The 15,125-nt window shown below is 48.5% G+C and overlaps 1 protein-coding gene across 13 annotated transcripts in view; it reads left to right on the forward strand.

The window, feature by feature from the left end:
- Positions 1–15,125, forward strand: part of MYO9A (myosin IXA) — a 175,677-nt gene that overhangs the window by 141,654 nt on the left and 18,898 nt on the right. For 8 of the 13 annotated variants that reach the window (XM_039557913.1, XM_039557912.1, XM_039557920.1 and 5 more), the window contains 11 exons: positions 1,547–1,690; positions 2,343–2,382; positions 3,285–3,407; positions 6,613–6,693; positions 7,532–7,642; positions 8,626–8,748; positions 9,253–9,402; positions 9,633–9,943; positions 10,873–12,486; positions 14,017–14,098; positions 14,590–14,805. In XM_039557913.1, the coding sequence (XP_039413847.1) occupies positions 1,547–1,690; positions 2,343–2,382; positions 3,285–3,407; positions 6,613–6,693; positions 7,532–7,642; positions 8,626–8,748; positions 9,253–9,402; positions 9,633–9,943; positions 10,873–12,486; positions 14,017–14,098; positions 14,590–14,805 (2,995 nt within the window). The remainder of the gene's footprint in view (positions 1–1,546; positions 1,691–2,342; positions 2,383–3,284; positions 3,408–6,612; positions 6,694–7,531; positions 7,643–8,625; positions 8,749–9,252; positions 9,403–9,632; positions 9,944–10,872; positions 12,487–14,016; positions 14,099–14,589; positions 14,806–15,125) is intronic. The other 5 variants (XM_039557915.1, XM_039557918.1, XM_039557922.1 and 2 more) reach the window with 3 other exon arrangements.

Consider the following 15,125-nt stretch of genomic DNA (forward strand, 5'->3'; position numbering starts at 1 on the left):
GTAACAAACAGAGCTGTCACTTTATCTCTTGGGTTTTTCAAAGCTACGTGGGAATTTCTAGGGTTTTCCAGAGAGGTTGGGCAGGATTAATGATGTGTTGTACATCCCAGAAGTGGCTATTGAGTTTTGGTGGTTCCTGTCAGCTGGTGATTTTTTCCCCTACCTGCAAACAAGAGGGTTTTGGTGGATGGTACCTGAGATGTAAAGAGAAGAAAGGTGGACAGGAGGATATCGCCTGGATATTCAATCTTCTCACTAACAACCCTTGAATGGAATGCTTAAGAAAGCAGCTCCTGGAGCATTTAGCCAGGGGTTTTACTTTGCTGTGGTTCATCCCTGCTTATAATAGTGGTCTGTGTCAAAATGCTGATTTAATGGGGCCAGGAAGGAATTTGGGAAGTGCTCAGATGAGGCAGGGAGGTGAGCTTGCTCCGAGGATCTGGCTCCAGGCTTTGAGCTGGCTGAACAAACAGCTTTACATCCTTTATTTTTTAATTTCCATGCAGCACTTGAGATTTGCCTTTCCTCCAAATCAAGGCTTTAAGGCAAAGGGCTGCCTTGTTGTCAGACCTCAGAAGTGGCTGGTGCCTGAGGCCACGTTTAAACCACCGTCTCCTTCAGCATCCTCATGACCTGGTGCAGCCTGGAGTCTCCTCCTGTTCTTTTCCTCCTGTCTGAGATAACGTGGGGGGGTGGGGGGGTTGCAGCCCCCACATCATTCCTTCGATTGCTTCTATTTCGTGTGATGATTTCTGCAAGGCTGATAAAAAATTTAGAATTTAAAAACCCCAACAAACCACCACCAACCCACCAAGCCAAAAATATCGTGGTTGGATGCTGCCCATGAGAGGCTTCATGTCCCCCAGACACCACTGAAAGTCTCCTCAGCTCTGGAAATGACTTGCCCTGATGTGTAGTTTGGTCAAGTATCCATTTCTGTCCCTCCAAGAGGGGATTTTGGCTCCTCTCCTCATTCCCTTCAGCCCTTCTGAAGCCAGGTGAGAATTTCTGGAGACCACAGCAGTTCTGCTCCATGGCAGAAAGGACCCAGTCGGGTGACTGATTTGTGACCAGGTCCCAGAGAGTGATTCTGGGTCGACCCATCAGTCCAACTGGGGCTGACATCCATCTTTGTGGCAAATAATGAGTTTATTGTGAATTAGATTTGCTTTTTCTTTCCCTAATGGAATGATTGTGTAAATTCGAGGAGACAGAGTTGGCACCAGAGCTCATGGCCTCGTATCCTTCAGACCACCAAAGGTATCTAGTGGTATCTGTAGACTCAAGGTTTCTGTATGGAAGAGCTGGAAGCTGTTAGTGTCCTGCTGATAATTTGTTCTTTTTGTGAATATTTGATCTTTGAGAGGTGCTTTAGTGGCCCATGGCTTCATGTGCTGTCTGGCACGAGGGACTCATCCCATGGGAGCGAATGAACAGTGGAGAGAGAAAAGCAGCAGCTCTTTTTCCACCAAAGGGTTGTTTTAAGATGTATTTTTATCACAGAACCGTGGTTTTGATCTCTTCCTAACGGTGTTTGGTGTTTCAGGGATGCCTACGCAGTTGGCTGGAATGGCCGCATGGGGATGAGGCACAACAGGCTCGCCAGCCCCGGCGCCTTCCTGGACAAAGATGGGATATTCGTCAACACTACCAACAGCAAACTGCTGGAGAGGGCCCATGGCATCCTCATGTCAGTACCCAGGAGGGGATCTGGGCCTTACTCCTGGAGCACAATGAGCAGCATGGGGAGTTAGGGGAATGTGAACAGCCAGGATATAAAACTCTCAGGGTGCCAAGTAGACTTGGAGGTGTTTCCCAGTTGGGTCAAAGCAATGTTTGACACATCTGATTTAACTCTTCTCCTTCATTGAGAATAACAGACAAAGGGAAGAAAGAGAAGGGACAAACCTGCTGGTCACACCAGTCTGAAGATACAGCAGCAGTGTAATGCAGTCACACTTCTAGCATGATACCAAAGTTTCCATTATACATTGTCTGGGCAGATGATGTTGATGATTCACACTGCAGCCTCCTCAGAAGGTTCAGGGAACACCCCAGGGTGACTGGAATGAACATGGGGTTTGGAAAGCAGGCAGCTGGTCAATCATTTTGTGACACGGCTTCTTCGCTCTTCCCAGGTTCCCTGCATCCCATCATTCCCAGTGCAACCATTGCCATTAACTGGATACATTCCTCTCAGTCTGCAATATGCAGGGGCAGCCCCATTTCAGTGCTGGCTGTGGGCAGCAGCTGCTCAGGGGGATTTGAGGGGCTGGTTTCATAAACTCCTCCGTTCCACAATTGCACTGTGCATTAACCTGAGCCGTTTATTATCTCCCCAGGCGAAATAAGAACTTCAAAGCCAAACCCAGTCTCCCAAAGGTGAGTGAGAAGCAGATTTTCCCCCTGGTGGGGCTGTGGGTTAAGGCTGTAGCACAGTGATGCAATGCTGCTGGATATGAAGAAGACCATTGTGTCTACACCAAGACCTTGGTCAACTCAGCTTTGTTCAGGGCTCTTTAACTCCTATAAACCCAAAGGATTTCAGCCCTGATTTCTGCTGGAAGAGAGAGATATGAGCACTTGCATCCTCCTTGGAGCTGCTCTGGCTCCTTTTTCCCCTCCTTCTGGGAAGAGGTATTTACATGCTGGTGAAATTTAGTAGTTAGATCTCTAAACTAAAATGAACAGGTGAATGACGCAGGAGAGCTGGTACCTGATAGACAACAACCTTGTTACTGTCCATCCATCTTGGCTGCATTTATTATATTTTAAGAGATGCCACGAGATCTGTTGTTCCTAAAAGAATAATGCTTTTTGTGGTCCTCGCTGGTGCTGTGTCTGTGGTCGGGAACAGAGCACCAGGAGGAGCAAACATTGTTTTTACTACTCTCCATGTCCATCTTGCGTCTGGAGAGGCACTGATGCAATTAATCAATGAACGGCTCATTAACAGTGAGGAGAATCATGGAATCATGGAATGGTTTGTGCTGAAAGGGTCATCCAGTTCTACCCCTGCCACGGGCAGGAACAACTTCCTCTGTCCCGGGCTGCTCCAGGTCCCATCCAACCTGCCCTTGGACACTGCCAGGGATCCAGGGGCAGCCACAGCTTCTCTGGGCACCCTGTGCCAGGGCCTCCCCACCCTCACAGGGAAGCCATCCCTCAGTGTTCCCTCTTGAGATTACGTCACCTAAGGAAGCCCTGTGAGGGTAAAGGAGGGATATAGCAGATGGTGTGATGATAACATCTGGATTTTCTCTGGATTCTCTCTTTTTCTGTAGCACTTGCTGGATGTGAAGTCCCTCAAGCACCTCACGAACCTGACGTTGCACGACCGCATCACCAAATCTCTCCTCCACCTCCATAAGAAGAAAAAACCACCCAGCATCAGTGCCCAGTTCCAGGTGAGCCCTTTCCTTTGATGGAGAGAGGGGAATCACCTGCTCCAGGCACAGTCCTGCCCCATCCCCAGCAGCATTTAGGCTGTGAATCCTGCTGAGGGCTTGAGGGAGCTGGGAGATGCTGCAGGTGTTGAAAGGGTGCAAGTGGAGAGAAATAAGAGTGAGGATGGCTGTCGTGGGGGATGACATGGCAGAGCAAGGTGGGACCTGAGGATGAGCTGCAGAGGGAGGTGTTGGTGCATCCCTGTCCTCTGGTACCTCATATTCCAAGCCATTGCATTGTGGTGCTTTCTCCCCCAAATCCAGAAACCCCAAAATCCCCAAATCACGCTTTTTGCAGTCCTTTATCCAGCATAATCTGTGCTGAGTCAGAATGGGAATTTTGATAGGGACAGAAAGGTCAGAATCCTGCTGCATTTTCTCCAGGCAGGCAGAGGAATTCGGAGGAGGGATCTATCTTGTGTTGTCAGTGCTGTGTGCCAGTCTGCAGTCCCTGGGGTTTGCTGCAGGGAAAATAATCTTCCAAGGACTTGGCAGTGCTGGGCTCACAGTTGGACTCAATGATCTTTAAAGGTCTTTTCCAACCTGAGTGAGTCTGTGATTGTTCTGTATGTGCATCACGGCTTGGAAACTGCTACAAGACATGTGCACGAGGAGGTGGTAATAATAGAAAGCAGATTTTCACGTAAAATTTGGGTTCTAAGCAAGTCTGGGTTGGTTTTGAGTTGTAATTTTGACTGCTTTGGAGTTTTTTGGAGATGTGGTTTATATTTAGAAATTCTCCATGTGTAGGTGTGGGTAAGATTAAAGAATTAAAAATATGTATGCACACACACATATATATATCTCTATAATTTGCAGAATGCACATCTGTATATTTATATATTTAGCCTTGTCTGATCTAATGGTATTCTGGTCAAAATTCAATCCTGCAGAGTTTAATTCATATCCGTGGAGGGGTTGAAACAGGGATATCTTGGAGTGAAAGGCCTTCTCAAAACCTATTTATGCTCCCAACAAAACTCTGGAAAGCCCCAGGGGGGCACAATTGATATTTTTTGGTATATTTTCACAGCACATTCAAATCAAAGAGCCCTCATTTCATGGAGCACTTGTTAAGGAGAAGCATTTTGAGGGACAAAGCAGCAGCATTGCTTTTATAATCAGGAGCAAACTAATAAAATTGTGGTGCATGGAACTGGGTCACGGGCAGGAAACACAAATGTTTCCTATCATGGTTTTTTTGAGGATAAATGCTGCTTTGTGGCTAATGCCTCAACACCGGGCTTGCAGCTGCTCCGTCTCCTATGGATTTCCACTATCCCTATACTTAGGGTAATCTGTAGGGGAAATAGCTGCCTCGGAGCGTGTGCCAGGAGCAGGGATGGCTTTCACGACGGAAAACTCAGCCACCCCTACCTAAAACTGTAGAGCTCCCCTTTAAGCCACATGCAGGTGGTGCCCTGGAGACAGGGATGGAACGGTTCCTGAAAGGCCAAGTACAGGTAGTGAAGGAGTGGGTGGCTGGAAAGTTTTGCTGGCAGAGGGACAAAGGAGACGGGTACAGGGTTAATCCGGCGACCTCGCGCGTCCTTTGCGGATTCCCGAGGGCCAGATGGCAGAGGGTGCTTGGCCCATCTGCCACACACAGGATGGTGCTGAGGGAGGGGAAATGTCCCCTCCTATGGGTCCGGCACATCCCATTCCCATCATTTCCAGCACTGGGAGCACTCTGCTTGCTGGGCTTTCAGTGAAGGGGTTGTGTCCCTTGAGTACCCCCTTTGCCTCCCACCAGCCTGGTTGGGCACTGTGGGATGCTGCAGCATCGCTGATGATTGAAAGCTCCCAATAGGCTGCTTTTGTGAAAAAAAGAGTAGTTTCAGATTTGAAGAAAACCAGGAGCGTGCCAGCAGAGGTCTGCCACGTCATGGCATTCCTGCTGCTCCCTGGGACAGGAACAGGGATATTTGCATGAAGTTAATGTACATAACACAGCTGCATCACATGTGCCTGGGTTCCATCCCTTGCTCCTTCCAAAATCCTGAATGTGAATGAATTTTTCTAAACATGAAAGGCTTCCCAATAAAGATGTCTTTGAAATTATCAGAAGGAAAAAAAGGCTTCCTGTGAGCAGATCTGTGGGCAAAACGCTTCTTTGTAATACCACGCCAGTTTATTAACTCCTGTATTCCAAAATTTATAACTCTGCTTATAGTGAATGTGGCAGAATATCCTTTGCACGACTGAGTTTTAAACTCTATTAAAATCAGGACTAATCAACTCTGGAGCATGTTACCAATGCCACGTTTGTGAAGTGCTCAGCAATTCGAGATGCCCAAAGTATTTATAGGACACAACAAAAAAAATGTGGCTGAGGAGCCTGGCCAGCACCAAGGACTCGGCACACTCTGGTATTCAGCCTGGTTTTATTCCAAGAGCTTGTGATTCATCCCAAAAAGTCAAAGGTTTGCAAGGTGAAGGGATAACTCAGCATTGAGATCCCACTGGAGCAGCTGACTGTAAAGTGATGCTAATGTAAATTCATTGTTATGGGAGAGGCTTTTAATGGTGATGAATAAATAAGGAGAAATAGAAAAATGGAACCAGGAAATCCCTTGATTCTCAGTGAGCCTTCAGTCAGGAACGTGCCAACATTGGAGCTCTTCTCTAGAAACAACCTCTGAAGTGTTCAGGGTTGCAGGCTTCAGAAATTATTGTGAATTCCCAATTTTCCTTTTGGCAAAACTGTCATTTTAAAAAAATTATTTTTAGGTCAACAGTAACATTTTGACGATTAAAAATCAGGAATAGATCCTGCCTGGAGTCACTTTTGGTAAAGGCAAATTTGATTTGTGTCTAAAAAACATTAGTGGTTGTTTGGTGCCAGGTGTAAATTCTTGTCTTGGAGCTCTCATTCATGGCTGGAAGAGGCTTGTGGTATGGAGTGGGATGGGAGTTTGGGCTCCAGGGGAGCCAGAGATCTGAAAATCCAGCCCAGCAATTATATTCATCTTTGGTTTCTTTGTTGGGGGCAAAGACAAAATCAGCCAAGTTGCTTGTGCTAAAACACTCATTTGGGGAAATAATTTCACATGTGCCTCATTTACTCATAATTAATTCCAATTTATACTGGTTTATGATCTAAGCATTTGGATTTTCATTATCCACTGTGGTCTCCTCTCCCTTCCCTTTGTCTCCTCTGTTGCAGGCATCCCTCAACAAGCTGATGGAGACCCTTGGCCAAGCAGAGCCGTATTTTGTCAAGTGCATCCGATCCAACGCTGAGAAGGTAAATCCCATCCTGTGAAAGTGGTCCTGCTGGAAATCAGCTTGGGACTCTTCTGTCCGTTTTTGCAGGCAGTTAGACAGGAAACAAAGCCTCAGATGTAGCTGGATGTAGAAGATTTGAGCAAGGGGAAGCATGGATTTATCACTTGGGTGCTGCCCTTGATAGACTGCACTGGCTCTTCTCATATTTGTAGAAACACATATATGCAAATATATTATTTTAATTTATATGAAAAATATATTGGCTTTAATAAATGAATTTGACTGCAAACTTTGAAGCTCCTGACCAGCCATTAGAGAGATTTATTGAACGGTGAATTCACTTGTGCTGGATCTGAGCCCTAAAGCTTCCTTAAAATAAAGTTTCCATAAGTAAAAGCAGATACTTTTAGAATAAACTACATTGATCACACTGACTCATATTTCTTGAATTTGACTTTACATAATTGTGTCATGGACTGAGGACCCTCAGTTCGAAATGTAGGGATGCTTTGTGGATTAATCCTTCAGAGTTTTACCCAGGCATTTTTGCCTGGGAGATTATTTGGTTGCTCGCAATCTCACCCATTAACTGTACCCTTGGGAGGTCTTATTCAACTCAAATCCAAAAAAATCTTTTTTATGGCTTTATTTATCTAGTTAGCTGTTTGAAAGTCTCAGAAGCAAACAGGATTCAATCCCGGTAGGATTAGTGCGGTTCCTGGGGACCCACATTCCCTCCCTCCCGTGCGTGTCATGCAGATGTGCTACGTCTGCTGAACCCTTTACCCGTCCACGCACTTAAAAGCTGCAGTGAAAGGAAATTCTTGCTCATCCTTGGTCTGGTTCTCCCCTTCCAGCTGCCCCTGCGGTTCAGCGACAGCCTGGTGCTGCGGCAGCTGCGCTACACGGGGATGCTGGAGACCGTGCGCATTCGCCAGTCAGGATACAGCTGCAAATACTCCTTCCAGGTTGAGTACAACGGGCTTTGTCTTCCATCACCTTTAGCATCCTTAGCCCCGTTGTCTGAGTGCTGCTGGCTCGTTTTTTATCAGGGTAGTTAATTTCTAGCTCCTGGAAGGCAGTGGATGTAACAGGCTGTTCTCTGCCTATGAGCCACTCTAGACCTCGGGGAGGGCTGCGAGCCCCCTGCACCATGATTTTTGAACAAAAACCTGTATTTTTTTTTGCAACATGGACTCCCTTTTGGAAAAGAAGTGTCTGATCTGCACGTTCTCTTCTGCATCTGGAATTACTGGGAGTAGTGTTTGCCCTATCGTGTCGGTGTTAGCTGTGTCCCATCAGGAGGGTGGTCGGCATCCTCTGAACCTCTGGAGTTAGCCAGCTTTTCCTGTTTTCTTCTTTTCCATGTGTTTGCCAGGTTTTGTGCACATGTCAATCCTTTCATGCTTTGCTGGTGCCGATTGGCTTCCTGCTTGCGGCTGCTTTGGGGCAGACGTTGTGTCCTGCACAGCAGCTGTTTAGAAAAAGAAAAATGCTCAATGTTTTTTTTGCCAGGAGGAAGGATCCCAACCTTGCTTGGGAGGATCTCTCCTCTTGTACCTCCTTCACTCTTTGAATCCTCACAGCAGTAACGGCTGGAGCATCTCAGAGATGTTTTGCAGATGTTGGTATTCGCTTTCCGTAGTGGCCCTTGCTGGGGATTTGCAGCGTTTTTTTGCTTGGGATGACTCTGTGGCTCCTGCAGAACCTCTCCTCCCATGCTGAAAAACATTTGAACCTTGCTGGCTCCCTGCTTTGATGTGTTTCCCATCAAACCACAAATGATGGATGAAACTTGGTGTTCCCCAGTGCATAAAATGTTATCTGTTCTTCTGCTCACTCCAGAGATCCCGTTTCATGTGGCCGGTGGAGCAAATCTGTTATTTATGGGAGAAAGAAGCAGCAGGACCCAACTAACCAAGTCTTGGTGTTCCTTTCTTTTCCTTCTCAGGATTTTGTGAACCATTTCCATGTCCTTTTGCCACAAGGGATCAGCCCGTCTAAGCACAATATCCATGATTTCTTCCGCAAGATAAAACTTGATCCAGACAATTACCAAGTTGGAAGAACAATGGTAAATGTTCATCCTCAGCTCAGCCTTTAAGACACAAATATAACATTTGCCTGTATTTCTGTCTGGTAAATTAGTATCTATATATGGTTTTAATTAATGAAACTGTTTTTCCTCTGTTTGCCAAAAATCAGTGATTTAAATGAAACTTAAAATATTATTAACATAAAAGAGTAAGGAATAATATTGTTTTGTTATTGGTTATAATGAGGCAGCCTGAAAAAACTCACATCCTCCAAAAAATTCCGTGTGTGTGTAGACTTAGATCAATACAATGGTTCTCATTTTGCCTCCCCTGATGGGAAAGCAGAGACTCTGTAATTCAGAGCTTAGACAGTCACAGGCTGTTATGAAACTGCTGCAACCTGTTAGAGGTGCCTTCACAAAATTCAGCTCCTCAACTTTCTTGGGAGCATCCAGGACACAGCAACCAGGAGGATTAAATCATTTGACTCGTGGTCTGGGAAGCTTTCCACGCTTGTGGTTTTTTTGGGTTGTTTTGGCCAGGTTTTCATGAAGGAACGGGAGCGGCAGCTTCTGCAGGACCTGCTGCACCAGGAGGTGCTGCGGAGGATCACACTGCTGCAGCGCTGGTTCCGCAGCCTGCTCTGCAGGAGGCAGTTCCTGAGCCTGCGGCACGCGGCCATCAGCATACAGGTGGGCACTGCTGCTGGATTCCAGAGCAAATTACCGTCCCCAAATCCTACAGACAAGGCCCATGGGTAAAATCAGGTCTCCTTTCCAAGGAAGGAGCTTGCAGTCAGGATTTGACTCCTACTGCCGTAACAGGTTGGGAATGGTGGGGAGCTGGAGAGGGTGCGTGAAGGCAGGTGCTATCCCATCTTCACACAACACCTGTTACAAGGAACCCCCTGCTGTGTTCGCAGAGATTTTGGCGTAGCTACCAGAGCAGAAAAAAAGGCAAACCATCCCCAGACCCTCTGGTCCTCAGCAAAGCCGCTGTCGTCCTGCAGACCCACTGGCGAGGCTTCGTGGAGCGGCGGAGGTTCTTGCAGATGCAGTTTGCAGCCCATCTCATCCAGAGCTGCTGGCGGGAGCACGCCAGGCGCCGGCACGCCGCGGCCACCAGCATCCAGGCGGCCTGGCGGGGACACCGCACCCGGCGGGCGTACGCAGCCCGCAGGAGCAGAGCCGTGTGCCTGCAGGCGGCGTGCCGGGGGTATTTGGCACGGCAAAGGTAACGCCCTTGGCCTCGGGTGAAGAGGAGCACGTTTTTTGGGGATGCTCACAGGGGAGGGAGGTGTGAATCAGGGCACTACAGTGACTTACGCAGGGCAGTGTTCCCTGGTGGCATCCATGACCCTCTCCCGACCTGCCCTGGTCCTTCGTTTGCCCACGCTTTCGAACAATTTAGCTGCACGTCCTGCTCTTGGAATAAGCGGAGCCTATTTCAGGTTGGAGCACGTAGGCAGTGCAAAGCCAAGGCCGTAAATACTCACAAGGGGTTTTTTTTCCTCTTGGCAGCAGCACCAGTTTAAGTAGCCTATTTTTAGCTCAGATTGCCTCATCAATCTGGTTGCTGCGCTGGCTCACAAGGACAAGGGATACTGGAGCCAGCCGCTGTGGAGGGCACAGACTTTCCAGCCATGCCTTTGCACGCTGGCCACGGAAAAAGTCACGATTCACTCTCCAGAGGTGCTGCCTGCAAGGTGTGGAGCATCTTAACGTAGCGTGGAACATTTGGGAGCTGCAAAGAGCTCTTGGTGCCGGGCACAAGTCCCTGCTAGTTGTTCCAGACACAGCCTGGGCAGGATGGCGAAGATGGAGACGCCAAGGGGGTGTGATAGGTTAAGCTTTTCTGGCTCCGACAGCTTATGAAGGAGCTAGACCAGGGATGGAGGCTGGACCCACTGCCGTCAGCACGAGGGGAGCTTTCAGGTGCGTTGGGGCAGCCCTTGGGTGGTAGCAGAGATGGCAGAGGAGGAGGAGGTTTAAAACCAAATGTGCCTCACCTTGCCTTGCACCAGATGTGCAAGGAGGGTTGCTTGAGATGCTGGTGGTGGTGAGGTGATGGTGGTGGTGGTGATAAGACACCACTGGTGCAGTGCCTTAAAGGGTCCTGAGTGGGCACAGAGCTGAACATCCTGGTTTTCTGCTTTTTTCCAGGTTTAGAGCTTTGAAAGAGCAGCAATTAAAAGTGATGCAGCTGGAGAATGGCCTGGCAGGTAGAGAAGAGGATGGACTGGAAGCAGATGATGTTTTGGAAATTAAGGGCTCTGACCCATCTAAGTGGGAAGACGGCTCATTTGAAGAGCGAGTGAGAGCTGTAGAACAACATAAATCGCTGATGGAGAATAATCGGGTGAATCACATGGACCCACTGGATACTTCCCTCTACAAAAGGCATGAGAGAGCCAGCAGCCAGAGTGGGATGGACACCGAGGAGGAGGTCATCGTGAGAGAGAGGCCCAAGTCGCTGGAGGATCTCAACCAGAAAAAAGTGGTTCGTGCAAAGAGGGAAAGCCGGAGGATGCGGGAACTGGAACAGGCGAAATTCAGCTTGGAGCTGCTCAAGGTGCGCTCCACGGGCGGGCTGTCGCCTTCGGAAGAGCAGCGCTGGTCCACCGAGCTGGTGTCCGAGGCGTTGCATTCCCCTCAGGGAACCCCGGAGAGCGAGAGCTCTCAAGGGAGCTTTGAGTTGTTAAGCTGTGAAGATACCCCAAGTAGTAAACTCGTTTCCTTAGTCTTGGATGAGCATGACACACAGTCGTTCTCCATGGACTCCCTGCCCAGCAGTCCCCAGGCCCAGCTGCAGGAGAAGGATGGGAGCAGCGATTTGCCGGGCTGCAGACAGACCCCAGCAGACGCAGAGCTGCCCGATAACCTCACCAGGAAGGAGCGTGGGGTCAGTGACCCCCAGAATGTTATAAAGGCTCACCCAAGAGAAACCCTCCTTTCCAGCAACCTCCCGACTTTCTACGTTCCACCGCAAGACAATGTGAAGGTGAAGCTGGTGGAGAATAACCTGAGGAATAAAGCAGTGGAAAGAGAGGAGAGGACAGTTACATTCTCCGAGGTCAGGAAGGACTCTGAGCCAGACCAGAGCAAAGCCTTAGGAGAAGCAGAGGGAGAGGAGAAACCCTCTACCAAGAGAGAGGAACGTGGGACAGGGACAGCAGCACGGGCCCTTTCTCCAGATTCTGTCATCAAGAGACTGGAAAAGCTCAACGTGGAGAAGGAAGAACGCCAAAAGCAGCTTCAGCTGCAAAATGAGAGGGAGATGATGGAGCAGATCCGCCAGCAGAAGGAAATTCTGGAGAGGCAACGCAAAGCCTTCGAGCAGCAAGGGAGGGTAGAGGCTTTGCAGAGGTTGGAGCAGAGCAGAGTGAAGGACCCTTCCCTCAAACCAGCCAAAAAAGCAGACAGCCGGCCTCAGTCAGTCCTCATCCTGCACCCCCAGAGCAGAGGGGAGCACAGCCCCACCCCAGGCATGGCTCCAACCTCAGCAGTGGACATCAAGGGTCTCACTGTTGGGACCAGGGGAAGCTCTCCAGCCCACAGCGCTCCCAAAGACCGACCTGTCAGCATGTTCGTGGAGCGAAGAGAGGGCCTGGAACCCCGCTGCCATTCCAAACCAGCTCTGGACCCCAAGGACCACCCGGGCAGCCATTTCTCAAGGGCGGAGCGCCTCCGGCAACCTCGGATGCCCAGCCAGGGCACTGAGGAGACAAGGGCAAGCTCCATGTTCTTCACGCCAAAAGACAATCCCTTCGGCCTCCAGTGAGTAAAGAGATGGTGGGCTTTCTCCTAGGCTTTCTCCATAGGCTTTCTCCATAGCCTGTCTCCATAGGCTGTCTCCATAGGCTGTCTCCATAGGCTGTCTCCGTAGGCTTTCTCCATAGGCTGTCTCCATAGGCTGTCTCCGTAGGCTTTCTCCATAGGCTGTCTCCATAGGCTGTCTCCGTAGGCTTTCTCCATAGGCTTTCTCCATAGGCTGTCTCCATAGGCTGTCTCCATAGGCTGTCTCCATAGGCTGTCTCCGTAGGCTTTCTCCATAGGCTGTCTCCATAGGCTGTCTCCATAGGCTTTCTCCCTAGGCTGTCTCCATAGGCTGTCTCCGTAGGCTCTTTCTTCTGCTAGGGACCTTTTTAGACAAAGGGTTCGGAACGTTGTTTCTGGAGTCTGCACAAACCCCATAGTTAAACAACACATTCTTGATCTTCTAGCAACAAGGAGGCCAGAGGGAAAGGAAAAAGACCTGGAATATGATTTCTCTGTCTCTTAAAACATCATATAATCCAGGGGAGATAGTCACGGACATTAGCAGGTGAAGGGAGTCAATGAACAGGCTCAATACTGGTTTTATTTACCCTTCATGAAGGGTGCTAGGAGTTTATTTCTCAAGGTGAAAGATAATGAATAAGTTTCTTAGGATTTTTGGGTGGTTGGAATAGAAATTACTCGATGAGGAAAAAAATTCCAGGATTTTCCTTGTTTACCATATAATTAATACATCCAGCAAAGCCATGTGGACACTCTGGCCACTGCAGATGAAAAAACACCATCTCTCCAGAGAGAGTTTGGGAGTGAATGCGCTTTGGAGACCATATCACTCACATATGTAATTAACTACACCTGTAATGGGCTTAGCAGTTGCTCAGCTCCATCACGTTGCTTCACCTTGGGCTGCTCCAGGATCTGGAGATGGCAGCAAGGTTTTGAGACAACGTTTGCTCCCACTCTGTTGTGTTTCTTAAAGTGCCTTGCCTAATTTGGGGGTGGTTTTGGCCATGTAGCTTAAAAAGGACATAAACCACCCCTGTCCTAACTCCTGCTGTACCCTTTCCAAGGCAAAAGCTCCCAGTGAATGACTGTTAGTAACTCAAAGTACCTCCAAATGTTGTAGTCTGGTGGGTTTTGTGCCATTTGTGACGAGAGAAGGTTCCTGTTTAAAATTTCTTTTCCTTGTTCATGAGCAACACGAACAAGCAACAGGGAGGAAAAAACATTAAGAATTGCTGTATTTTAATTTCTGCTCTGCAGCAGAATAGTCACATTTGAGAATTCCAAAGTACAAAGGTACAATCCATAACCACCTTGCTGGATAAAGTTGACAGGCAGAATGTTTTCTCTTCTTGTCTTGTGGTATTAAGTCCAATCCTGAAGAATTCCAAGCAATTCCGAAACTCGACGACCTCAGACTTGCAATTTGGTCTTCACTGCTTGGACTGTGTGCTCCCGGGAGCTGGGCTGGCGTGGTGGGAAGGCTTTTGGGAGAGGATGAAAGATCTCTGTTCTGTTGTGTTTCAGCAGAGAGGCAAATCATCAGTGCCTTTCCAAAGGTGAACTAGCACGGAAGCCGTTTAAGATGCCGGGGTCTGGCAGAGGCGAGGTGAGTTGTGACTTGTTTATTTTCTCTTTCCGTTGAAAAGGCGGAAAATAACTTATTCTGCCAGTTTTCCCTCAAAAGCTTCAAAGACGTGAACTCTGAAGTGCAAGGGCTGCTAGACATGGATAGGGAAGGGGGATATGATAGCATGGTAACCTCCACACCTTCTCTTAAAATAAAAAGCCCTGTAGGAATAATTTGTAGCAGCTCTGGATAAAAGGATCCTGTGATCCTGATGGCAAACACTGTCCAGCACCGTCTTGTCCTGGTTTGGTTTAACGTCCGTTTGAGTAACACCCATGATTGTCCATTTCCACCGTCCTGTCTTGGTTTTTGTTCTTCCTGGTCCTTTGCTGTTGTCACTAGACATAATGCTGCATCCCCTCCGTGGGGTGCGGCGTCACTCAGAGATGTCTTAAGGCTACGTGGCTAGAGTCTCCTTTTTACTTTAAAACCCTTCTTTTCGTTTTGTTTTGTTTTATCCTTTGGTCAAGCAGGTGCCCAGACCGAGCCATAAAAAGAAAGCCCGCATGGCGCGGACGCGCTCCGATTTCTTGACTAGAGGTACTTTTGCTGATGGGGAGGGGGATACGGAGGAAGAGGATTACGATGGCAGTTTTGAGTTCCTTCTCTCCTCTGAGCACCCTCCTCACGCCGAGGCGGTGCCTGCAGCCCGCCTGGGGCAGGCCTGTTACAGTGACTCCGAAATGGTAATTGTGTCCAACGTGGCGGGGAAATGAAACTGAGGGAGTGAGCGGAGCTGTGGGAGCCTTTCTTTGCTAACCTTAGCTGCACTGATCCCTCCACCGCTTCTTTTCCCACTCCCAAGGATGCTGTAGATGGGTAAACTTGGCAAACACAGCATAAACAGAGGCAACACCATGGAATCACAGAATCACAGAATGGTTTGGATTGGAAGGGACTTTAAATCTCATCTAATTCCAAACCCCTACCATGGGCAGAGACACCTTCCACTAGACCAGGGTGCTCAGAGCTCCATCCAAACTCTGTTTCTTGATCCTGGGTTGAT

The sequence above is a fragment of the Corvus cornix genome, chromosome 10 (assembly GCF_000738735.6).
Source record: "Corvus cornix cornix isolate S_Up_H32 chromosome 10, ASM73873v5, whole genome shotgun sequence".
Taxonomy (NCBI): Eukaryota; Metazoa; Chordata; class Aves; order Passeriformes; family Corvidae; genus Corvus; species Corvus cornix.